The sequence below is a fragment of the Apostichopus japonicus genome, chromosome 16 (genome assembly GCF_037975245.1).
Source record: "Apostichopus japonicus isolate 1M-3 chromosome 16, ASM3797524v1, whole genome shotgun sequence".
Lineage (NCBI taxonomy): Eukaryota > Metazoa > Echinodermata > Holothuroidea > Aspidochirotida > Stichopodidae > Apostichopus > Apostichopus japonicus.
Window position 1 is genome coordinate 11224284 of NC_092576.1, and position 27138 is coordinate 11251421.

The 27138-nt window shown below is 37.2% G+C and overlaps 1 protein-coding gene and 1 pseudogene across 2 annotated transcripts in view; both read left to right on the forward strand.

The window, feature by feature from the left end:
* Positions 1-27138, forward strand: part of LOC139983689 (rho family-interacting cell polarization regulator 2-like) — a 68731-nt gene that overhangs the window by 30733 nt on the left and 10860 nt on the right. For both annotated transcript variants that reach the window (XM_071997421.1, XM_071997422.1), the window contains exons 2-14: positions 3990-4147; positions 6765-6849; positions 8000-8023; positions 9010-9038; positions 16511-16584; positions 18017-18178; positions 19334-19377; positions 19748-19873; positions 20813-20964; positions 22322-22418; positions 24351-24575; positions 24922-25049; positions 26488-26875. In XM_071997421.1, the coding sequence (XP_071853522.1) occupies positions 3990-4147; positions 6765-6849; positions 8000-8023; positions 9010-9038; positions 16511-16584; positions 18017-18178; positions 19334-19377; positions 19748-19873; positions 20813-20964; positions 22322-22418; positions 24351-24575; positions 24922-25049; positions 26488-26875 (1692 nt within the window). The remainder of the gene's footprint in view (positions 1-3989; positions 4148-6764; positions 6850-7999; positions 8024-9009; positions 9039-16510; positions 16585-18016; positions 18179-19333; positions 19378-19747; positions 19874-20812; positions 20965-22321; positions 22419-24350; positions 24576-24921; positions 25050-26487; positions 26876-27138) is intronic.
* Positions 5508-5602, forward strand: LOC139983904 (U2 spliceosomal RNA; annotated as a pseudogene).

Below are 27138 nucleotides of genomic sequence, written 5' to 3' on the forward strand. Positions count from 1 at the left end.
AGTACTTTGTCTAATTTACACCTGTGCCATTCATATCAAACTGTTAATGTTCTTCAGTTGCCCATTTTATTCAAAGGAAGCGCTGATAATCATCTTCATGTGTCCAGAGTTTACATATTATTAAAATGCAGCCTATGCACATTATATTCATGATGATCAGCACTAATCGTTGCAACTTTTAGTGAAGAGTTCACTGGAACTTTTTTCTTCATTTCTAGATCTATAGTGTATTGAAAAGACAACAATTTCACAGAACTAAGTTCTGTATAAATTCATTAAATCCACCACCACCGCACCTCTCTGCCCAGGTAAGGTCGTGTCGTTGAGAAATATAAATATTCATGATGCAGTGTAAACCTGCTTGCAACAAGTCTCGGTCGTGGGATGGTATAGACCAGCAGTTCCAATGGCACAGTAAGGGATCAGTTTTATAGACAGCACTGGAAATGTGGCAGTTGGTGCCTTTGATTGTACCAAGTACATCACAGGAGGAGGCTTTTCCATAGCTAGAAATGTCACAAGTTTCATACTTCCTAAGTTCCTGGCCAATGTTCTTTTTTTTTCGTCTATTCAATCCTTCCACACATTTGATTTCAAGCCGTCAGTATTTAGGCTTGAAAGAGCCTGGGTGTACTGACTACACACGTCTCCCGTGTTATCCAAATATTTTGGTTTGAATTAAACCAACCACACATGTGTAACTGTATACTGAGTGGGATAGCAGCTTTTATGCATATTCATTAGCCTAACAGTGCCCTGTCTATTCATCCTGATTAACAAGGAAACTAAGAACATCTTTTATTGTTTACACTGCAGTAAGTTTCACCTTACACACTGTTCTGTGCAACATTGATTTTAAAGTGTTCAGTGTTTGATTTCATATAACATTGATGAATGTTTCATAATATAATTGATTAATGTTGCACAGTGCAGTATTTGCACAGTTTGTGGTTCAGCGTTTGACTTCTTTACCAAATCTTTTGTTGGAAGAGAGGGAATTAAAGAGGGAGAAAATTATAAGAACCACCTCATGAGTTAAGCGCTGTCCAATTAAGAAATTAAGAAAAATTAAGTAAAAAATAAGTCCAGTGTTAAAATGGCATTATTAAATGCAACAGATGACAGACTTGAGAATGGTCAAGATGAAATTATCAAAATGGCAGTTTTCCATGCAGATTATTCAAATTTGTGTCTAATAATCTGTTCCATCTACATTGTTTTCTATGAGTATATCATGGTACATAGTAGTGTAGCTGCATGTTGTTCACCTAATGGAAGATTTCATGTGATGTACTGCTATGTACCTGAGTCTAATGCTGCGGAGACCTTCAACAGGATATTGGCATCAGTCATCTGTGCTTTGCACTGTACTGTTAGAGATCATGCAGGCTCAGGATTGTTATGTTTGGCAGTCATGGGTTTATATTTTAGATTATCATGTAGCACTGTTCCAGGACTATAGTAACTGGGTATTACATGCACCCTGCAACACTGACACGAGAGAAAGAACCATTTATGTGTCAACTTTACAGTTAGCTTCCACTTCTTCGTTAGTGTTCACACTCCCACATAACGGTAGTGTTCACACTCCGATATAACGGTAGTGTTCACACTCCGACATAAAAGTAGTGTTCACAAGTCTCCGACATAACGGTAGTCCGACATATGGTAGTGTTCATACTCTGACATACAGCAGTGTTCACACTCTGACCTACAGGCAGTGTTCCTACTCATACGTACGGTAGTGTTCATACTGCCACATACGGTAGTGTTCACACTCCGACCTACAGCAGTGTTCCTACTCAGACCTACGTACGGTAGTGTTCATACTGCCACTTTACAGCAGTGGTCTTACTCCGACCTACAGCAGTATTCCTACTCAGACCTACACCAGTGTTTATACTGCCACATACGGTAGTGTTCACACTCACGCCTACAGTAATGTTCACATTTTGTCATCCGGTAGTGTTCATACTCCGACATACGATAGTGTTCACACTCCAACATAACGTAGTGTTCATATTTAGACCTACGGTAGTGTCCATACTCAGATCTACATGGTAGTGTTCGAGCAGGGAATCTGATCCAGATCTGACCCTCTACTTGAGATCAAATTCCTAGTGTAAATGCTGCCACCCTCAAGATATGACCCCCCCCCTCAAGATCATAGTCCTCCTTTGGGGGGAGGGATAGAGGGTGGTCTGAGGATCTAGTGTCTCCTGATAAGCCCAGTCATTTAGTAAATCAAGTGATATTGCCATGGTGACTCAATTTCAAAAGCCCTTGAATTTAAAAGTCAACTAAATTCCACAACCTAACACACACACGGTACCTTGCATAATTTGAGAAAAAATTTCACCAGCCGTTCAAGGTCTTCTTTGCAAACTGTTATAAACCAAATACTGTATACTTTTATTCAAAGATATTCATTTTTTTTTTCAAGTCAACCCTGTTGACAAGTATATGTACATGTACATAAATTTCTGCTGGTAGGAGAAATCTCACAGAACTGTACATATAAGTATTGTAGGAAAATATGTAACCTGATGCAAAACAAAGTACCATATTAAAATAATGACTTTGGGTAGAAGATTAGGTCTTGATATGTCACATGCATAGGTGTAGGAGCCCAGTTTGATTGGGGGGGGGGGGAGGGGGAGGGGGCTGTAACGACTTGCCCAAAAAATATAACCAACATTTATTGCGCGCTTCGTGCGCGTTCAACATCTTAATGTACATATCATATAGGCATGCATCGGTTATTACATCGCATGCCAAATACATCGAATCATTTGCCCTGTTATTACCTTTCTATATTGGTTAGAATTTTTCGGGAAGTCGTTACAATAATAATGATAATAGTAATATAAGTTTAACCATTGAAAAACACATTGTAATTTATTATTTTCAGTAGGTGCCCGAAAAATTCTCCTCATATTGCCCGAATTTTCCCCAATATATTTGCTTGGGGGGGCTGCAGCCCCTGCCTCCTACGCCTATGGTCACATGTGTAGTCCATGTCAGAGAATAAAAACCATTGAGTTCTGGTTATAAATATTTCTACAGCCTGTAGTCTGGCTTGAAGATAATTCAGCTCGAAATTGAAAATTAACTAAATCTTCCCTTAGGGCCAAATTTGTGGGGAGATTTGCTCCTTTAGTGCACCCACTAAAAGTTAATGTTAATCTATAGATTTACAACATTGTAATAAGCACAAACTAAGCCTTGTTCTTTTTTGGCTTTCTGAATCACAGTCAACAATAACTGTCCAGGTTGCCAACTTTTTTAATGCAAATTTGAAACATTTTATTTGAGGTCATATAAATTCTATTTTTTCTCCCCAAATATTGAGAGTTTTACTTTTTTGTTGCATCTGAGAAACTGACCTTATTATGATCTCTGTATAAGACTACATAATCCAGCCAAGCGGCGACTGCTCAAAACATAAAATTGGTAATAAAAATACGAAAAATAGTCTACAACATACAATATACATCAAAGTTAATTTTGTGCCTAAATTCATGATATCCTATAGAGGGCGTTGTGGTCAAGTGGTTAAGGCATTGTACTTACAGTGATCTAAGGATTACAGTTTTGAGCCCTGGCCAGATCATTGCGTTGTGTCCTTGGGCAAGGCACTTTATCTCCATTGCCTCTCTTCACCCAGGTGTATAAATGGGGACTTGCGAGGTGACTTGTAAATATAGTTGCGTGCGCCGGTTTGTGGCTGCACCCTATGGGAAGTCCCCCAGGGGACACGTGGCTGTGGTGCACTGTGGTGCCCAGGAGAGATTGTTTGAATTGTGCACACTTTGGTGTGTAGGTGCGACAAGTTACCAATGATCAGGGTTAAGTACAGCGTGGCGAGACTTTATTGTAAGTTGCGCTATATAAGAACTGTTAATTATTATTATACATTCCTGATATATATAATAGTATCATGTTGCTTATCGTTTTTTTTTTCATTTTTTTTCAATTTTTGCTTTCAGGGATTCCGAGGTGTGGGATCACCGTCCAGCGGGCGTGCGGGGCGAGACAGGAGGAAACAGAAGATGCTCTCTGCTGGTGGTAACATGGTGAAGATGCCACGGCAACCAAGACCTAAACGGATGAAGATCATCTTAGATTACCTCAAGAAAGGGGTCGTGTAAGTACCCTTTATATATTTGAAAGGTAGGATGGTGTTAGTACCCTTTATATATGAACGGGTTGGTGTAAGTATCCTTTATATATATGAAAGGGGTAGTGTAGGTACCCTTTATAAATGATAGGGGTGGTGTAAGTACCCTTCATATGAAAGCCTGGGTGGTGTAAGTACCCTTTATATATATGAAAGGGGTGGTGTAAGTACCCTTTGTATATGAATGGATTGGAATGGTGTGGGAGGAGTGGGGGGGGGGAGAGAATAGTAGGTGTGGGAAAGGAGAATGGGTAGGTGGAGGAAAGGATGGCCCTGTTGGGGAATAGGGTGGCATTGTTGGGATCGGTAGAGGTACAGTAGGATAACCTGGTGCCCCACTGGTGGGAATCATAGGTGTACAGTAAAACTCAGCTTTCATTGGATATTTCTACCCATTGGATCATTTATGACTAATTCTGGAAGGAAATGTGAGCGTGTCTGACAGACGTAACGTCAACTTGTACGTGATTTAATCTCAGGAAACAATTTTGATGACAATTAATTGTTTTATTGCAAACATTGTTAAAAATGTGGCTCAGGGATGGAATTGCCTGACTCAAGGAAGTGGAATAACTTTTAAGTGTTCCTAACAGGATATCATGTATTCTTGGAAACTGGATATGGTCGTCTTTTAAAATTCTCACTGCAAAGGAAGCTCAGTTAAAAGTCATGGGAGAATAAACATTCGATTTTAAGAGCCATTCCCAATCCCACATGTGGCAAAGTGGGTCCTGATATGGTGAAATTAGAGTTCAGAACTATTTCAGCACTTTACTAAGTTTTTTTTATTTTCAAAGACAAAGCATAAAGGGAAATTACTTTAATTTCTGTTGCACTTTTGTTGAGTTTAAATCATTCTCAAGTTTTAAAATGTTTTTACAGACACACACCTTAAATATTTAGGGCAAGTCCAAGCACTGTCCCCTGTGAACCTAAGATTTCAAAATCCTTAAAATATTGAATCGTTGGACATTGGTATCCTTGTACAGGTAAAGAGTCTGAATTTTTTTCATCAATTGACCGCCATCCTTTAGCTTGTGACAAAATTTGCTTAAAGATTGTGAATTAATTTAATTATACTAATTAAATCTCATTTCCAATTGATGCTAAATGTCCCACACGTCACATTTTGTTTGTAGTAGGTGTTGTTAAGTTTTGATAAGGATGTAATTGATATATTTATTTAAAGATATTATGTAAAGAACATCAATTGAAGGTTATCAATACAAATACAATTTGTTTTGCAATTATGATTTCATACTAATTCATAATTAATTTCAAAAATTGACGTACATGGTGACGTATGGGATCATATATATCGTCTCTTAATCCTTCTCTGCCTTTTGGCTAAGATCATGTGTAGTATCTGTTCCCTTTAGAGGGATAGTTACGTCAAACATTAATTTTCATGGAAAACTTCCTTATATTTCAAAACTGTCCCATGCGTCCCATGTCCGATATATACATCACAGTTTTTTTTTTTTTTATATATTTCATGAAATTTACGTAGCAAGAACTAAATAATGATTTTTTGTTGATACTGTGCCAAATGATGGCATGATAGTGTTATTTAGCTAGAAATATGAGATTGGTTGGCTAATCTCTTCTTATTTTTTTTTTTTAAAGAGAAACATACAACGTTACGGGCAAAATATTCATTTTTTGTCCATTTATTGCACTAAAAACATGCACACCTTTAATCTCAATGATCCATAAATGCACTAAAGTAATTACATTGTGTTTCTTTACACAAAACATTCTTATTTGACAAAAAAATTTAGACAAAAACATTACTTTCCAAGGCAAATATGCTTGTGGAAGAAATGTCCCATATTTCACATGTCTCATACATCCTTTTTTTTATATTTCATAACAACTAATATTTTGTTGATACTGTGCCACATGATAGGTATGTATGTAGTATGTTCTGCTGCATATGTATTCAGAGAGGTTTTTTTGCACAATGTATTTTTTTCTTAATTTTAGCATCTTATCTGGTCCCATGTAAGTCAGTGTATATTAATAAGGATACTAACTCATTAATAAAAGTGGCAAAATTTTTATCTGCATACAATACAGTGTTACCTGTAACAATTACAAAAAGCAAAGAAGATTCATCAACTTTGTATTTCTTGTCATTGGGAGAATCAATTAAAACCTCTGAAATGACCCATTACATCACAATACCAACACCGATGATCCCAAGGGGCGGGAGGGGGGGGTAAGGGTGGAGAGAACATGCATGTAGTGGGTCAGAATTTAGAATTTAGTCATTTGGAATACTTTTTAATAATAATAATAATAATAATTTTTGTCTTTGAGCTAATATTTTTTTCTATTGTTATAAAGTTGAGGCGAATGGGGGGGGGGGGGGGGGAGAGGAAAGGAGGGGGAGTGGATGGGGAAGATTAGTATCTGTTTTAGGCCAAAACTATGGAAGCCTTAGATCTCATTATCTACTTGAATTAAAATTAAACAGGTTAAAGAAAATGCCTCCTAGCATATAAGGTGTAAATGATCATATTTTTTGCCCTTGTTCTACATCTTAAATTTGCAATCATTTCATTTGTTTTGTCTCTTACAGAAACTGCATAGAACTGCAAAAACAGAAACTTGAGGCTATGAAGCAACAGCTAATGGATGGTCATGCACATGGTCGATCAAGTCAGGTGAGATAAAGACTCAGTAATCACGGTAGAATCAAGTTCCAACCCTCCCAGCCAACCTCACCCCTACCCCTCCCCAGGCCACACACCATACCATACTACATATTTGTTTGAGTCAGACACCTCTGGATTCTATGGGTCACTTATATACTCATTTCATTTATAGTTCTTGGAGCAAGTCTATAATTTTCCCAGTTACAGTAGATAGTTCCATTTATTTAGTAGGATTGTACATCAATCAAATTTGTGGCCCCTTTGGCATATCACCTGGCTACTGTAAATAATTAAAACTCAGATTACTAAAATTAATTCAAGACTCTCTTACTATACATTAATTCATATTAATAAAAATCAGCAGAGAATGTGGAAGTGCTGTTTCTCCAAATGATCTAAGAAAGTCTAACAAGTCTTTTTTTTTTTGCTGTAAAATACCTCTGATAAATAATGGAACAATCCAACCTGGGAAATAAAGAGACATGATCCAACATATCGTCTTCTACTTTTGGTCCATCAAAAGTCATGATTGGAATCTTACATTAACTGCAAAGGGTTGGTAGATAAAAGGAAGAAAAAAATGTCACAACTAAAATTGTGACATGAAAGTGGATGAAACAGTTTAATGGCTTTAACATACATTGTTGCAAAATTTTAGGAACATTCAAGGGATTATAAGTATGTATCAATCTTTCATTTATCAAATCTATGAAGATTTTTCTTACTCCCATTGTGAGTTGACTGCTCCGTTACTTGTCTAACGGAGTCATTTTGACGCTATGAACCGTCCAGGTGTACTTTGGAATATTGTCTCAGTAATCCAGGAACTCATGGCTCCTAGGCCCCTGAGCTCTCTTCTCCACCATTTACTGGAGATGCCAAAGTCTACAAATTGTATTTTATGTGTGTTACATTAAAGTAAAAAAATTTAAATTTGACCATTTCTATAGGAAGAATCTTCTCTTTTAGGGTTGGTTGAGACTTTAGTACAAGTACAAGAATTGAAATGCGCATAAATCCTAGAATTCTCCTTGTGGTGTTTTAATTTGGAAACAATGTACCTCTTTGAGATCTTGTCATTGTGATGTAATTTACCTGTGTGTATATGTATATTACACCGAGACATTAAAAATGTAATTTATTTTTGATTTCCCCGCAGGGTCTGCAGTATAACCTAGAAAAGGTAAGTGGGGAGCACTTCCTGAACAGTTTATTTCTTGACCAAAAACGACCATTCACATTTTACCGCTTTTTCAAACTCGAAAACATCCTAATTCGAGCAAAACGTCTCAAACATATATATGCTGTGATAGCTCTTCGAAGTCTCAAAATACATCATAACATAATTGTTAATATGTAAAACTAAACAACATTCCCCTTGTTGGTAGTTATATTGAATTCACAAAGTCATTGTCCGCAGGGGAGGAAATATGAATTTAGTCTGATGCATGTTATCTGTGGACAGCAGCAGTGCATGACAGGCTCAACAGATGTTCAAATGTTCAAATCATGGTTGTCTGTGATCTCTAGAATAAACAGTCAAACTGTAATACCTGTGTGTGTGTGGGGGGGTAAATGATAACTGATCTATATATATATCTGTACGTAGTACACAACAAACTGGCACATTTCAACACATTCCAGCTGGTGTAATGTGCATATTTTGAGAAAGAATATTACGTGATTCGTGGAGGGTTAATTTTAGTTTGTTTAAGCCCACCCAGAAGACGCACCACATTTGGGAGGTGGTTTAACAGCAGCAGACGGCATTCCCACGTATCGTAGACCGACTCGTTAAATCGAGATCTCTACCTGTCATGTGACAGCCATCACATGACAGCCATTTTGTAGTGTTATAATACAGTGTTATATTTGTAGTGTTGACTTGTCATTTAGCCTCTGAAGAAGATCCTGCTAGGAACGAAACGTCAGGCCAACTTACTTTTACACATGTATGTTATATTACAGAAGGAATGACATTACTATCTGCACAACATGTTTTTCATAATTTATTATCCAAATGGCTTTCCATAAAATCGTTCTTTATGGGATATTAATACATTGCAAGATATATATAAATTGGTCATTATCTATCCGTTCATTGAAATCTAGATCAAATTACGACCCAAAAAAAGACTATTATTCTGTTTTCTTCTTTTCCTCTTGCAGCACATGAAAACAACAGAGAGACTGTTGAGGTGAGTGCACTTTATTCTAGCTGCATAAACAGAGAGGACGAAGAAATCGGGGTTATTTTAAATGAAGGTTGGATTGTCACCTGACAGACAGCAGGCTTGTATTTCCTGCATAATTGCAAGCATCGATATTAGACTCACCTTGAATGTCGGGGAATAATTTAGCGTTTGGATTTTGTATAGCTGTTTTGAAGGCAAATACTATGGTTCCTGTGTAACAAAACACTGCTATATGTATACAACTTTGCACAGTTTGTATAGCAGTTTGCCAGTTTTACATAGCATTGTGTGATACCTTACGGCAGGGGTGGGCAACCTTTTTGAATGAATGGGCCAGATATTAGGAGTGAAAAATTGACTGGGCCGCACCTTACCAACGACCTGCTGTTGATTTCAAACCTTTGATTCTGAGGACTTTCAAGCAATAGGTGTGTGTACTTAATCTGTATTCACAAAAACATAATGTCAATACAGTACAGTTGATAATTAACAGGATAGTAGGCCTAACTGACAGCATCATTAGTGCCGATAAATTCTAAGCAGCTAGCTCGTTTTTTGTGATAATGTAAAATAGATTGATTTTTTTTTTCTTTTTCTTGAGACATCCTACGGGTCGTAAAAAATTCACAGAGGGGCCGCATGTGGCCCGCGGGCAGTAGGTTACCCACCCCTGCCTTACGGGATATATTATTCCCTGCCGATGGATTTGCACTAGTTCTTGGGGTATTGTGAAAGTCTAATGTAGACAGAGTGGTGGGGCAAGGGTTAGTCTGGCTTAGGAAGAGAGAAAGATTGGGTGGCAATTCTCAAGAAGGACCTCAAAATCAGATCTGTTTCAAGTTAAGTGATGATGTAGAGGGGGGGGGGGGGCGGGGGAGTGTCAGAATATATGAATCAAGACAGCCAATATCCTATTGAAACAGCCTGCTACGTTACAAAAAGACAGACCCTGGGGGAAAGCTGGCATGGTCCTGGCACTCTCAGTTTTGCTATGACCATGTGTTTGATGGATGCGCTACAAGCAAAGGATATTTGAGCAATAGAATTCCTATAGATGTGCACATCATGTCACTGTCAAAATCTCTGATACGTGCATTCCTGTGAAGGTGTAAAAATATCATCGGTTTGAAAGCCGGTGGTGCAACATAGGTGAGATAGTTGACAGGGCTGTTTGCCTTTATTATGAGAGTCAGAGTGAAACAAGAAGAATGAGAGTTTATGTATGAGTATTGTCTGTGAGTTTACTAAATGTTTGGACAAATTGAGACAAGTGATGGTCGTGTGTTTGTGTTTTAGGCAGTATGGTGAGGTATGTGATGTTGGATGTTGTATCCTCATACAACCTATAGAAGATAGTCAAAAGTAGTCAGCCACAGAATGAGTTGAGTAAGGGGGGAGGGATGGGAGGGGTAAGAGGGTGGGTTGGGGAGGTGATGGATACTTCATGATTTAGAGCAGGAATCATCAGAAGTTTTCACTCATCTTGAAGAATAAAGGCAAACAAATTTGCATTATCAGTGTTAGCGTAAACAGTGTTAGCATAATCAGTGTTAGCAGTATCGTACAGGGATGTATAGCTAATGACATACATTTTACAGAGCAAGTGCATCATGGCACAGATCATCAGTGTTAGAGGGTTCTGTTACATTTATTAAGGGATCCACAGGCTCAGAATGACTTCAAACTCCTCCTTAGTAAGCTATACATGTAATGATATTATACAGTATGCGCAGTTGCACAAGGCTGTAACCGAGTGCAAAAAGCCACTGCTGCTCCACTTCCACAGTAACCATTCATCATATTCTGTGTGTTTTTATAAATCTGCCATAATTAGCTGTATGTTTTGACTTTAATTTAACATTACACTTCCTTAATATTTCAGACCACCCAGAAAGATAATCTCTTTCTATTTGCCCTTGTAAAAATAATTTTGAAATGAATTTTGAGCAAATTTTATTAGCGACCAAAAGACAGAACGTCATTCCCCTTTCATATTTTCCTCTAAAACTGGTGACCGAATCTTGTATCGTTCCCTGACAATGGTCTTTGTATATATTAGACAGTGCAATGTTTTATATCTGTTGTTCTTTCGACACTTGGAAACCTTCATATTTTTTTGTTATCAAATTAATCATTAACCTGTTAAATATTGATTTACGCCTTTTTTGTGACATGGTTTTTCGTAGGTGCTGCTTAGGTTAGTTATAACTTTCACTTTCCATGTTAGGGGATGACCTGTTATTACCAAATTTTAATGTTTTATCGCGCTCATAAAGTCAGAAGGAGTTTAGGCACGAAATGTACATGTGCAATAGTCCGAGTACTGTTTAAATAACTTTTCAATATCTTACATGTTGTTGACAATTTTGTATTCTCTTAGAATTAATAATAAATAATACAGCGTTTCAAAGCGCTTTACAAAGTAGGAAAGAGACAAAGGAAACCGAGGAAGAACAAAAAGAAACTATAGGAATCAAACAGAAATGTTTTAAGTTGTCTCTTGAAAATACAAAGGGAGGGAGAGTCACAAACTTGAAATGGGAGTTCGTTCCAAAGAGAAGGCGCAGCGACAGAAAAGGCACAATTGCCATAGCGAGTGCGGGTATGTGGACTAGAATTCTTGTTATCACCCAATTTTCATGATTGTCCAGTGTCTATCCATATGCAAAACTCAAAATGGAAATAGTTGAACAAAATTTTTGTTTTAACCAGTCAAGCGAGTGAAGTGCATTTTAGAAATTTTTACTTCAGACTATAAAGTAAATACTTGAAAAATTAAACAAAGGCTGCTGAAATATTATACTAAATAAAGTATAATATTAGCAACAGTACTAAATTTAACCTCGAAAATAATACTGCAGTGAACAGTATTTTCATTGTGGTTTTTTCATGTTTATATTTCAAGGAAGTATAAAACACCGAGTTCAACAGCAGGATGATTTGAAACATGATAATAGTGAAACAGCAAAATCCATTTAAAATTGTGCCGTTCCATTCTCACAAAATTGCTACCGGTGCCAGAAGAAAAAAGACAAATTGCTTGTAAAATATACGATAACGACCCGACTGGGTAAAATTACCTGTCGGAAGTAAATGTGACCTTTCAAAATTAGGTAAAGGCGTAAACTAATATAGCACTGTTTGGTATAATTTCCTGTATCATAATTGTGGGTTTGCAATTTCCAACGGACGATGTGAGTTTGAAAAGTGGGTTATACAATTTAGAACTGCCATTGGCACGGATCTGTTTGGACGCTTAATCTATATAAGTCGCAATAACAAGTCATTTCCTTCTCAATCTACCGGAGTGACTTCCTTCCATGTCGTAGGAGGTCAAAGGTCATCGCATGACAGTCATTTCCATCGATTAATCCCGATTCTGACTCCTGTGTTTTAACTTTTGCCAATACTGAGTGCTGGTACAGAAATTTATACTGTAAGAACATATATGCTTATATGTCATATGTATGGGTTGCCTCCATTTCTGCCCAATGTTTCAGCCGGCCCTAATAGCGTCCTCCTCACCCCTCTCACACCCCATCCAAACACACAAACACCCTCCCCAACAAGTATGGTGTTGCTGGTGCCCCTTCAGTTGTTGATTTTTAACATGTTGTGCACAAAGCTGCATGCATTCCTAATGTGATATTTTTTATTGTAATTTCACAATCATGTGTAATGTCACATGCACTTTAGTGGTATTGATTCAGTCTTGAATGTGTCCTGCACATACTACACATACATACACATGTACTACATATGTACTGAATCTTGACTCTCGTACCCGTCCTCAAGACAATTTGAACAAACCATAGCCTACGCAAAGAACAATATCTTCCAAGTGCTGTAAGCTACAATGACTCTGTGTCTATGTACATGTCCCTAGATTGCTAATTCTGTTACCATGGTTACAGTAACCGCTTCAAAATTAGTATTTGTGTTTGTTCAAACGGTTACCGAAGGCAACCATGTGGGATCCCTTGGTAAACAGTATAATATATATATATATATATGTACTGTAGTTATTGATCTCGTTGGATATATATGACTCCTTCAGTTGCTTATGCTGGTTCTGATGCTGGTATTATGTTTCTTCCAAGTTCCGACCCACTTTGGGGGAATTCAGCTGTCACAAGTGTCCAACTGGTATCATTCAATAACTAATAACAGATTTAATAGTATGCAACAGCTGCAATAATTGTAAAAAAGGGACCGATGTATGAAAAGGAAAGAAACTCAGGGGAAAAAAAAGAAAACAAAATGTGAAAAAGAAATTCTGGCCTAAATATTTCATTTAACTACCTATGAATTTGAAAAATATTTTTAGAAAGGAGTTTAAAAAAGCTTAACAGAACGATAAAGGAAAAGAAGAGTTAAACATATGATGTAACTGGTAAAAGGTTTGATAATTTTAAAGCTTACTAGTTACAATACAAGTCGCCGCATCTTTGGATTTTTGACCCTTATTTTATTGTTCCTGGAGAGAGAGCTTGGTGGACAAAAGTAAGAGATTATGTCTTCATTACTGATAACTTTTTCTGTTTTGGTGGAGAATATAGTGTTGTTCATCCAACTCTAACCTTGTAGGAAATTCCAAGACAGGAATGAAAGCTTTTAAGAGACATCATGATTGTCCCTCAAATGTTAGCATGTTAAGAATTCTTAAAAGATTAAAAAAAAAAAAGGGGGAACTTTCTGATAGGATCTGACCTTTGAAGTTATCACCAGACATTGAGTCATGTTCAATAACACAATTAAAAGTCTCCTTCCGGAAGAATGTTCAGCTTCAGTGGCAGTCAAAAGCTTGTAGAAATGTTTTAGCATGATCAACTGACCATTATTGTACTTTCTAGCATATTTTGGGGTGGGGGTGTGGGGGGGGGTGACCATACTCATGATAATTTAGATACTAGGATTATAACAAAATACAATGTTTTGGTGGAAGGCAGAGAGAAAGAATAACAACAGTAGATATGCTGGCTGGGTTTTTGTTCACTTCCTTAATAGATGTTTTCTTACTCTGGAGATAAATTAATTCCTGTTTGAACTGAAATAACCCCGCTGTGACAGGAAACACAGACTTCCCCTATGATGTCACCAGATATCAAAGAGTCAAATAACTGGCTTTGATTTAAAGCAGCATTTTGCATCCTTTTCTATGATTTTTCTCAACCTCACTGACTCCACTATGCCATAACGACATACATAACTAGCTTATCTATTTAAATCTTACTTCAAATGGTGGCATAAAAGTCTAAAAATGTGCAACTTTCAACTTTGTTGTTCTCCAAGATATTTTCTGTTGGGATCCCAATAAACATCGCCCATAATATGAATATTTAAACACTACAAACGTCATTGACCAATACGTAATACAACACCATGCTTGATTTGTGTATAGTCTATATGGCAGTTGTACCGGGGAGTTCCATAACAACTCCCTGGTTGTACCAATGCAAAGTCTTGGATCTATTTTTAGTAACAGCCCATAACTAAACCTGCATCTCTGATTGGTTGAATTCAAACTAGTGGGTTTGGGGGAACTGTATGCGATTAATTTTAAATGTGGAATTTGTCATGGACACTTTACTCGCCAATTAACGTTTCTGGCAGGGAAAAAAACTTGGCTAATATCTTAGTTTGCTGTTTTGTGATTGATGTAAAACACTTGATGGACATGTCAAAAAAGTAGAAAACGGCGACCAAATGCAAAATGCTGCTTTAAAAGACTCATTCCAGAGGTTTCTGTCAATAATCTCTGTGTTAGAATGCTCCCTCCCCCTTTGAATCAAAATATTACCTTACTGTATATGAGACATTGGTCAAAAACATGGTTACATAAATTTGATTAACAACTTGATTTATTGTGTCTTCATGTTAGGTTACCTTTGTTTTTGTTTAACTGTTTCATTGTTTCTGTTTTTTTTTTTCTATGGGGGGGGGTGATTTAATTATCAATTAGGTCAAATGTGTTCGCAACAAAGTTGAACTTGATATAGAAATATATTGTTAGGTGCAAAGTGGTTTAAATAATTTTGACAAACTGTGTGAACTGCTCTCCTTGTTTTTCAATGAGTGGTTGTTGCAGAGGGTGGTAAAGGGAGGAGGGGGATGGGGGGCAAGGGGAGTCAGATTTTTCAAACAGATTTTAACATTGTTATGTGATTTCTTTACTTTAACTCCTGGCCCATTTCCAAGTTGATTGGATGAAAGTGAAATAGCTTCTAGAGGTGGTGAAGTTCATGATGTTTGTTTCCATTGTTTCAAACTAAGTAGACAAGAGGTGAAACTGTGATAGGTTTGATCAACTAACTGATTTGAACCATCCACACAATAACACAGTAACTTTAAGGTCATGTAGAAGGTTAGTGTTTTTGTTATTTGTTTATTATTGTAAAGATAGAGAATTGAAACCCTACCTGAGTAGGAAACATGTTATGGTTACCATGTGATCTGGAGAGCAAATTGAAAAATAGAAGAAGAACCTTGTGTAGGTTTTCAGTCTAAGTCATGTTTCATTAGCATATAGTTATATTAGACATTGATAAGTGAAGATTGAGAATGAGGAAAGGGGTGGGGGAGGGTTGGGTGAGGGTTATTGCAAAGGGAGGGAAGAACTGGGTTTAATATATATATAAATAATTGAAAATCGTAATGAGTTGGAAAGTCAAGAACAGTGAAAAAACTTCCAGCCTCCACCGGGATTCGAACCCGGGCCTCCCGCTCTGTACGCGGACACCCTAACCACTAGGCTATGGACGCTGATTGTATGTCCAGAGGTTTGAAACCGGTAAGGAAGGACATAATTCCACTGTAGGCGTTTGTCACCTGTATCGAACAATACTAGTTCTGTTTTTGGTGACATATTTTGCCTTACTCTAGAGATCAAACCTGATGCTAACCAACACAAATATATACTGTATCAGTGCCTCTCCCTTTCCCTTGTGGCCTACTGAGTCATCACTACGGTGATATCCTGTTAGAAATCAAAAGTGAAAATACATTCTTGTAATTACAGCTGAACAAACAAATAACAGCTAAACAAACAAATAACTGTTGCATGTAAATGAATGTCTTCCCCTCCCACGTTAGTTTCTTATTTAGGAGGGGAGAGGGGGGTTGGGGGGGTCAACTGACATGGTTATATTATCTCATTTGCCATTTTATCTGTTCATCTCTTCTTTCCTTGCTTGGTTGTTTTCCTCACTTTAGGATGTAAACTTTGGCCTTTTGTAATTTAGCACTACTAATTACTTGTGCCAAGAACAGTTTTTTTTAAATTTTTTTTTAGCTGAATTGCAGGTAGTAAATGATGTGAGTCAGCTCTGTTTATTTAGTTATCGTTGATGTAAGGATGTTATTTAAGGAATCATCTCTTTGATGTAGAGTTCTTTTCTCATCCACTGTTTGTTTATTCTACATTCGTCTCACTCCCTGTTTTACCCCTTCCTTCCGTTCTGCTTCTTATTTTGCAGGAAGCTCGAGTTTCATTTAGCTAAAGTCGAGGAGCTCCAGGAACAGTATGACAAGGAACTGAAAGTTAGAGACGGTAAGGTCTTACTCATTTCTTCTGTCGGTGCCAAACGTTGACGTAAAAAGGTGTAAAGGGTAGACCAGCCGGGGGGGGGGGGGGGCTGGGGCTCGCTTTTCTGTAATTTTGTAGCTGTAGTGAATCTCTGTTTGAACCAGTGTGACGTGTTTCAAAGTGAAGCATTGAACAGTTAACCAGACTTAATGTAGGCTTCTGATATGAGCATGTTGACGTAAAAAGGTGTAAAGGGTAGAGCAACCAGGGGGGGGGGGATGGGGGGGTCGCTAGGGCTCGCTTTCTGTAGTTGTGTAGCTGCAGTAAATGTCTGTTTGAACCAGTGTGACGTGTTTCAAGTGAAGCATTGAACACAGTTAACCAGACTTAATGTAGGCTTCTGATATGAGCTTGCACAGAGCATTAAGAGGAATAATTATAATATATATATATATAATTTTTAAATTATTTAATTTTTTTTTTTTTTTTTTTAATTTATGATAATTTTTAATCAGGGAATAATTTAGTATTTAACTACAGTTAACTAAAGTAGCTTTGAATTCTGATTTCTGTTGTCTCCTATAAACTAATATAGTTCCCATGTTAAAAAAGAAAGGGGGGGGGGGGGGAGGAAGCTGCCTTCTGATCAATTTTCATTATTGTTGCAATTGCTGCCTGTTGTGGCACCAAACCTGCTTGAAAATAACTCAGGGATTTTCTAGAAAACGAGTATTTCATGACAGATATAACCTAAGATATGACCTTTATCAGAATTAATATTTTTATTGTTTATTTTTTTCCATTTTTTACCCATTTTTCTAAGCGTCCGCCATATAGGTTACTGTACTTATTGTACCTGTACTGGTGTGATGTTGTTACTTGTGTACAAACTTATATGAGAAATAAATTTAAGTTGTCTGTGAATATTCTTACAGCTAACTATCCCCATTTTCTTGATCATATGCCAAAATCATCTCCTGAGCTCTCCTTGGGTGTGGTAGATTCGCTTTATTTGCAGACTTCCCCCTTAACAGCTCATAATGGCTTCTTGGTTAATATTCAGAGGAAGGCCAAAAAACATCAGAAATTTGTAAACTGTCTCCAACTTCCTGTAGCGTTAAAAACAATGATCATCCTTACAAAAGTTGTTTCATAAACTCTCTCCCTCGGTAGGTTGTTATTCTGCCCGTAAAGTCGGATAACGGGTAGTACTTCTGATGGATTAAACGTTAATTAGAACACAGATAGCTTCCTAGAGGATGTTTGATGAGATATTTTGTTAAATTTTAATATCACTTTGTATCATCCCATTATACTGCAGAGAGAAAGCGACCACCTAAACAATCGGTCAGGGAGAAAAAGAAAAAGTAACGATATTCTTATTCCAAAATGTGAAAGCATTATTACGATATTAGTAGTACACCCATTTTCAGTGTTCAATTTTTTTTTTTTTCAGGTGCTGAGAACATTTTACGGGCCTTCTCGGAAGCCAATTCTTCCAAGGCCAAGGGTTCAGTGAGTGAAGCGAAGCAACAGGTCAAAGACTGTACGCAAAATATGTGTCATTTAGAGGCGGAGCTTGAGGTTAATCTGGGGGTGTTTATAATGAAGATAGAAGGTGATGATTATTGATGCATTTGATGTTTACTATATACACCCAGTTGGATTTTTTTTTTTGTGTAGCAGGTACTTGCAAGTTACCATTCTGTGTAGAAAGAGTCAAGTTTGAGCTTCTAGATGACAATAAACATACACAGGTGCATGGCTTATATGCTTAGTAATTACAACAATATGAATATCAATACTCTCATTTGTAAAAGGAACAGTCATATATTGTTAGTACCTCTACTCCTCTAGGTATATCTTTGTGATTAAAATGGCCTGTTGAATATTCATATTAACAAAAGTGTGTACAGATTAAGTAGAATCAGTGTGTCTGTGTAGTTTCATTGTGTTTATCAGGCATGAGCTTTTTCCGCGAATTCGCGGAATATCTGTGATTTCTTTTCTACCACGGGGACAAAAATTATTATCCTAACACACTGTAGCATACGCAAACTGGAGCCTATATCGCAATTTTTGCAAAATTCTGTGAGTTTTTGTTTACCCATGCAGGCTCATCCTTGGTTTATGAGGGTGCTTGTTGTCTAAGTTTGTATTGCTTGCTCACGTCGGATTGATAAGTTGCATGCACCCTGACTGTATAGGGCAGTATGTAGTAGTATTTAGTAAGTCTTTGCTAGGGACATGATTACTTGCTGAGATTTCCAGAGTGAACAGGAAGCTTAGAATAACAAGATGTGAATATTGTGGGTTTGCTTAGATAAGATTCCTATCTGTGGTAACATTGATGTCTCATTGTTCTTATAAACAGGTACTGAATATTCATGGCAAAGTATAGGAAATCTCTCATTGTTATTATAAACAGAACTGAATATTCATGGCAAAGTATAGGAAATCTAGTGATAAGTTGTATGATGTAATGTCTCATGATAAAACATCCTAAAGATTATACCTATGAGTCATCTGTTTGTAGTAATCCCGATGACATTATGAAACCAGCAATCGCTGAATGTTCTCAACTTTGTCGTGACCAAACCAGTTGCAGTGTATATATATCAGTTGATCGGTTTTTTTGTGGTTCCAAATATGTCCCAGTGAAAGGGATATGTTTCATACACCTAGTTTGGGAAATGCTTTAATATTATTATAGAATTTAAGGTGATGGATCAATTGTCTAAAATTTCTTCTTTCTCCCTTTAAATTGTTACAGGTATCGCTGGATTTGCGAGGGTATGTCGAGGAGACGTCTTTGAAGTAAGTCCAAGATCTGATTTCTGTAACATTTGTCACTTCCCCCGAACCCTTCGAAGAAGCATCCATCCCTGCTTCTTTCCTTCCTTCCAAGATCTTGAAATTATCAAGTGGCTCTTCATTTGTCATCTGTACCATTACGAACCGTGGTGACGGAATGGCCGAGATTTGATCAAATTGGTCAGAAATAGCTCGCTAAAGATTATTGAGGTGAAAGCATTAAAGCTTTGCTTTGGTCATTTTGGTCTTCGAGTCATACTTGTGGTATAATTTTTAGCAGAGTTTGTTGAGAGACTCACAAAGAGCTGATGTAAATCCTTTAACTTGTAAAAATAATTCATTTTGGTTTCATCTCTTTTGTCTTCTGTTGCAGATTTCTTTCAAGTATGGTTTCCAGAAGTGGAAGTCTAAGTGTAAAGTTGAGAAAGACCTCAGTCAGACCTGGGAGAATGCAGAAGTTATGTTCTATCCAATGTTAGCAGACTATCTTCAAATCAAGGTAAGGTCACTGGTGTTTACACAGGTCAACATGGTAGCCTAACACCACACTAAGTCAATGGGGTAATCTAGCCTAACCATCTGTTTATTAGCTGAAATCGTGACGCAGTTATAAGATATCCATGGCATACTTTCGTTATTGCTGTTATCTTTGACCACATGGTAGCCTAACACCACACTAAGTCAATGGGGTAAGCTAGCCTAACCATCTGTTTATTAGCTGAATTGTGACGCAGTTATAAGATATCCATGGAATACTTTCGTTATTGCTGTTATCTTCGACCACATGGTAGCCTAACACCACACTAAGTCAATGGGAAATCTACCTAACCAGCGGTTTGCAAAAATTTGTTTAAATCACACTTTGCGTAGGGTTCGGGTAATAAATTAGGAACCGGGTAGTATCACTTAGGGCGGGTCCCAGGATACCCCGTGCAAACACTGAAGGTCACATTTCAGGTTGACATTTTTCGAAATTTTCACCCCCTATGCACGAACGGCTTGTTACGGCTACTTACTCTTCACGTTGGATGGCTATATCCACTTAAATTATTTAGATTTTTTTTCCAATTTAGAAGACCCATTTCAGATGGGGAAGACCATGGATTTCTCCTGCATGACAAATTCATGTTGGGAGGGGGGGGGGGTTTAAAATAAAGGATATCTTGAATGACTGGATTTGATACAACTCAAACTGGCAATACCCAGAAACATCTTGAGATTTCTTGGTATTATTCAAGAAAACCAGGAAGTTTTTGACTAACCAACAAAACTGAAGAATACCCAAGAATATTAAAGTTACAGAGTTCTTTCTAAAGAATTTTTACATGTCCAAGTCGGTTCTTTGTAGAGGAGTGTCAAACCTAGCTTAAATATGTCTTTAGTGACTTTTATTGATTGACTGTATTCGAGTGTTTTTCTTCGATTTCATTTGTCGTAGGTCACAGAAATTCGAGGCATCGCCAGATCGAATATCATCATCGGTAGTTTGGAGTTTGATTCGTCGGACTTCTACCAAGCAGAACCGCAGAATCTCACCATCGATGTAAATGAGGCTGGAACTATTAAACTCAATGTTGTCGTTTCATGGAGGTAAGGTTCCCTCCCCTCCAACTCCCCACCCCCCCCCACCGTCCCACCTGTCCCAAGGCATCCTCAGGGATATGCCTGTTGTGTTTCTTACTACTTACTCCAAGTGGCATTCACCCACACAGTACCATTAGCTGTGGGATTGGAATGAATCCCTTATATATCATGAGAGCAGCCTGTGGCATTTTGACAGAAGGTCCAGCTGCCCGAGGATTACTTTTAATTTGATATTACTACTTGGACAGCTTCAGTTTTTCTTGAAAACATTGAAAGGAATCAACAGGACGTTGTTGCCGTCCTTGTACTTTGAAAATATAAATTTGTGATACCTTGCCCATAATTTTACTTATATTGTGTCATCTGTGACCTCTCCCACCCTGCTCCCTCCCCACACCCCCCTTTCCTGAAATTGCTAGACACCTGGGATATTTCAGAGGTACACTCTTTGCCCTTTGAAAATATAAGTTTGTGACACCGTGCTCTTTAATGTTACTTATATAGTGCCATCAGTGTCTCCCACCTCCCCTCCCCCTCTCCCACTCAAATTGCTATACAACGGGCAGAGATGCCAACCAGTACGATTTTATTGTATTTAGTACTATAAAACAAGTGAAATACGATAATACGATATTGCCTCTTGAAAAATACGATTTTTCATCTTTCCAAAAAAAACAAAAAAACAACAACATTTTTTTTTTTTTAAAGGAAGCGGAATCGCATAGAAACATGTACAAGTAACCCCTCAAACCCCGACAAACACGTTGAACAACGAGCCTACATGGGCGGGAAATACACCGAATCGGCAGCTTTACAATTTTCTCATTAAATGTTAATGAAAAAGCAAACATTTTACCTGCCCGTTCTTACCAGTAAAACATTTTACTGGCCCGGGGCCAACGGGCCAGTGGTAGTGTCGAGTTTTCGTGAAAATCTGATTTTTCTCTCCAAAATCTGATTTTTAGGATATTCAGTCTGTTTTTTTGTGTCAAGAGGTTGGCATCTCTGAATGGGGTTATTTCAAAGCAACATATAGCCCTGAAATGCTATCTCAATTCTTCTCTTCGTTGTCTCAGCTATCCTTAGGCCTTGGTAAACAAAAACTGGGGGTTATTGTGATTATGCAAGGGTTCATAGCTTTGTCGGTATCAGGTATCCACCCGGACAACAGAACCGAAGACCTTGTAAACAAGGGCTGCCTCATGGATCTAAAATGCCTTACCTCAAAAACTTTGCCTTCCTCTTTCAGTGTCTACTTTTATACACTTGAATCCTCTTACTTGACAAATGCCTTTTGCTGTCTCAAAACATTTTCTGGATAGATTTATATAAATATAATCTTCTGTCCTTCTTCTCATCGCAGTCCATTCCAAATCGTTGAAGAAGACCTGAAAGCTTTCAACAAGAATTCCTACGGCCGAAGAGAGAGGTCCTTCACCGAATCATCCGTTCCAAATTATGTAAGATATTGATTCTTGTCTGTTTTCTACAGCTAGATCTACGTCAAAACATACATACATAGGTTTTGTCAAAACATACATACAAACATACATAATACATACATACATACAAAATGGACAAAACTTGTAAAATCTCTTTGAAACAAACTAATAACTATTCCCAGGTAGGCTACGTTATATATTTCACTAAAAAAAAAATGTAAATTGTTAACAAAACTAGTACTTGTGTATGTGCTTAAAAAGCTACACAAGTGCCAGCATTTGGCATCTGAGCACCTTCAAAGATCAAAAAATTTCTCAAAGGGGAGGGGGACACCCCTCTCCCTCTTAGACCCCTCCCCAAGGACGGTGATCAGTATACCCGGCACACAGGAAATCCTGGGCACATCCCTGTGATATTTAAGGTTATTGTTTCAGTATTCAATAATGGATATAAACAGTTAGTGGGTATTTCCATATTTAAAGGCAAGAATCAAAGTTCAATGCAATTTAAGGAGTCCGACGTAAGGAAACTTGTCGCAATATTAAAAATGTTAAACATAACAAAACATAAACAGTCAGGGGTATTTCCATATTTAAAGGCAAGAATAAAAATTAATTGCAATTTAAGGAGTCATACCTTAGTGAAAACTTGTCGCAATTTAATGAAAGTGTTAAACATAACAAAACATAATGAAAACGAAACTACAGGTAATAAAAGTGAATGAACAGTCTTAACATCCTTGACAAAATCTTTTGATGATACAAAGGAAAATTATAAGAAATTGACAAGTATACTTTATGTTTTGCAAGAAAAATGATATTGTACTGTTTTGAAGTAAGTCTATTGTCAGTTCACAATATGTATAAAACAGAATCAGTTGAAAAAAAAAAGGTTGTGTTTTATTGTTTTGGTACTTTGTGACTGACTACACCTAATATTTTACGATATAAGTTAGTGTTAATATAGTGTTAATGATGTATATGACAGTGATATTAATAATCTATATGATAGTGTTAATGGAATCTATATGGCAGTGTTAATAATAATCTATATGATAGTGTTAATATTAATCTATATCATAGTGTTTATGCAATCTATATGATAGTGTTAATGGAATCTATATGATATTGTTAATAATAATATGTATGATTGTGTTAATGGAATCTATCTGAAAGTGTTAATGATGTATATGATAGTGTTAATAATAATCTATATGATAGTGTTAATGGAATCTATCTGAAAGTGTTAATGATGTATATGATAGTGTTAATAATAATCTATATGATAGTGTTAATGGAATCTATCTGATAGTGTTAATGATGTATATGATAGTGTTAATAATAATCTATATGATAGTGTTAATGGAATATATATGATAGTGTTAATGATGTATATGATAGTGTTAATAATAATCTATATGATAGTGTTAATGGAATCTATCTGATAGTGTTAATAATGCATATGATAGTGTTAATAATAATCTATATGATAGTGTTAAGAAAAATCTAAATGATAGTGTTTATGGAATCTATTTGATAGTGTTAATGGACTATATGATAGTGTTAATAATAATCTTTATGATAGTGTTATTAATAATCAATATCATAGTGTTAATATATGACAGTGTTTATGGAATCTATATGATAACTAGTGTTAATGGAATCTATATCATAGTGTTAATAATAATCTATATCATAATAATCTATATCATGTTAATGATAGTGTTAATGAAAGTGTTAATGTTAAGTTTTATATTTGATAACATGTATTACGCTCTTGTCCCTTTTTTTCGCTCTTTTATCTTTCCCTCTTTCGTTTTTACAAGTTTTTGCCTTCATTTTACCTCAAGTCTACCTAACATATTAAGTAGATTTTGGGTCATCCAAATAGTATCTGCAACATTTTCATTTTATCATTTTCTATGATCTTTGTTTTTTTTTCTTCTACAGAGACCACAATCCATGGTTTCACCTCCAATAAGCAGCAAACCTGATCCCCCTCCTAGCGTCACCATGTTACCATCGTCGGGCTCTCTGGACCTGGACGACGTACCCATGCTGACCCTAGCCGAGTCCCTCCACAACGTCAACAGGTTATTAGAAATACTCCACGGTCAGTACGTAGAGCTCAGGACGCTAGAGAAACAGGTCAGCAGCTTAGAGAATTACTTGAGGGTGAGTTTATTTATTCGTTCTTTTTACTCATGATTCAAATCTCTTTAAATATTGACTCTTATTTTTTGGGGAGGTTCATTTCAAGTCCTCTGTGATGTTGTGACCCACAAACGGGTCAACAGCAAATTTGATCCGAGTGAAAAATCAAGTCAGTTGAACCAGGGACCTTATGATTGGAAGGCACCAGAGTTAACCACTGAGCTAACACTCCTTGTAAACTACCACTTGTACGATAAATTGCTATTTATTGTAAAAGCTTTTAGGACAATCGACAAACTATAATAGAATACTGAACAAACCCAACTTATAAAAGGCAAATATTCATATATTTTGTCATTTTTTGCAGAAAAAGTCCAACATGGACCGAGACGTCTCCACGTCTAGTCTTTCCATAAAGAATGCCCTCGATAGTTTTAACTTCCTCGACGAAGTCGACGAAGGCCTTAGCGATGACGGAGGCGACGGTACAGAAGAGTAAGTGACCTCATCATCTCTGGCTTTACGTGTGTTTCTGTCTGTTAATATATTTTTATATAAACTAACACTTGTAAGAGTGTTAATCCTCTCTTTCCTTCCCTTAATCCTCTCTTTGTCCCTCCACTGTTTATCTCCTACCTCTCCTCTTCCCCTGTTGGTTTCTTTCTTTCTTCTCTCCATCCCTTGTCTACTAATCCTCTTACATCTATCTCTTTGTGTTCACTATGCTCATTAACCTGTCTGTATTCTGTGCGTGTTTTTGTCCCTTCTGTTACTATTACTTGTCATTTAGCCTTTGAAGAAGATCCTGCTAGGATCGAGACGTCAGGCCAACTTACTTTTACACATTCTCCTACACAGGCTCTCTAGTGGATAAGCAGTTTGCTAACAGTTTTATTTTATTTTTATTTCATTTTGTTAATATATTTATGGAAATCAATAACCAAAAACTGACTGGCAAAATGAAAGAAAAATATTTGTTTTTGGTTGTTAATTTTGTGATTTCATTCTGCTTGTATTAACTCATCTAACAGTACAGAAAAAGTAAGTGACATCATTTTTGTCTATCAATTTGTCTGTCGGTGAATATATTTAAGTAAATCTAGATTGTGATGGATGGCTCCTTGCCATATCTTTACAGAGAGAACCAAACAATTAATCTACTGCCAAAGCATATGTAGGTCTTTTGTATGTTAAACGTTTCTTGATTACTTTCACAAACACAGGTTACATTGAACCCTTTCATATTAGCAAATGTCTTCTTCATTACTTGACAAACTTAGTGTGTACTCAACCATTTTAATGTTTACTCAACCCTCTTAATGTTTACTCAACCCTCTCAGAGTGAACTCAGCCCTGTTATGTGTATACTAAACCCACTTAATATGTACTTAGCCCTCTTAATGTGTACTATACCCTCTTAGTTTGTACTCAACCTTCTCAATGTGTACTCAACCCTACTAGTGTGCACTCAACCCTCCTAGGGTAAACTCAACCCTCCGAGGGTGTACTTAACCTTCTTAATGTCTACTCAACCCTCTTAGTGTGCACTCAGCCCTCTTAGTGTATACTCAACCCCTCTTAATGTGTACTCAACCCTCATAGGAGGTACTCAACCCTCTTAGTGTTCACTCAGCCTGTTTGTGTGTACTCAACCCTCTTAATGTGTACTCAACCCTCTTAGTGTATACTCAACCCTCCCAATCTGTACTCAACCCTCCCAATCTGTACTCAACCCTCCCAATCTGTACTCAACCACTCCTAGGGTGTACTCAATCCTCTAAATACTCAACCCTCTTAGTGTGCACTCTACCCTCTTAGTGTGCACTCAACCCTCTTAGTGTATGCTCAACCCCTTTTGTATTATAGAACATGCTCTCAATATCCTGCACCAAAGTCAGTCCTAATTGAATTGTGAACCCTCTCATATTTACAGAACCAACAAACAGAATCTCGCCGAGAAGAGTACCTCAGTCCCAAAATCAAAATCATTAGACCACCTTCAAATCGCAGCTTCCAAAGTCGAAAAGGACGGCAGCATCTCGGCATCCAGACCGGACCTAAGGCTAGCCAACAGGCAGGACAGGCCCTCTGCTAAGAGGAGCAGTCGTTTCTTAGACCTCAGCGAGAAACGGGAGAGCCGAATGTTGGAGGTCAACGAACAGAGAAGCAGTGGAATCCTGGACTCTCCCACGGTGGATAGTTCCTTCGGCAGTCTGGGGAGGTCAAGCATAGAGTCCGAATCAGAGCCACTGTCCACGGGGTCAGAACCTATAGACATGGTCTTAGTGCAACATTTGATGTACACAGAGTATCAGCTTAGTGTAAGTAGATGGTTAGACCTCTTACCCTCTATGGTATGCAGTGACATTGGGGGAATGGGTGATGCTGGTTAACTTTCAGACTTCTTTTAAAGCAGCATTTTGCATTTTGTCGCCGTTTTCCACTTTTTTGACAAGTCCATCAAGTTTTTACATATATAAAACCAGTAAACTAAGATATCAGCCAAGTTTTTTCCCTGCCAAAAGCATTAATTGGCGAGTAATTAAGGACATTTGCAGATAATGAGAAAAGTGTCCTCCGACAA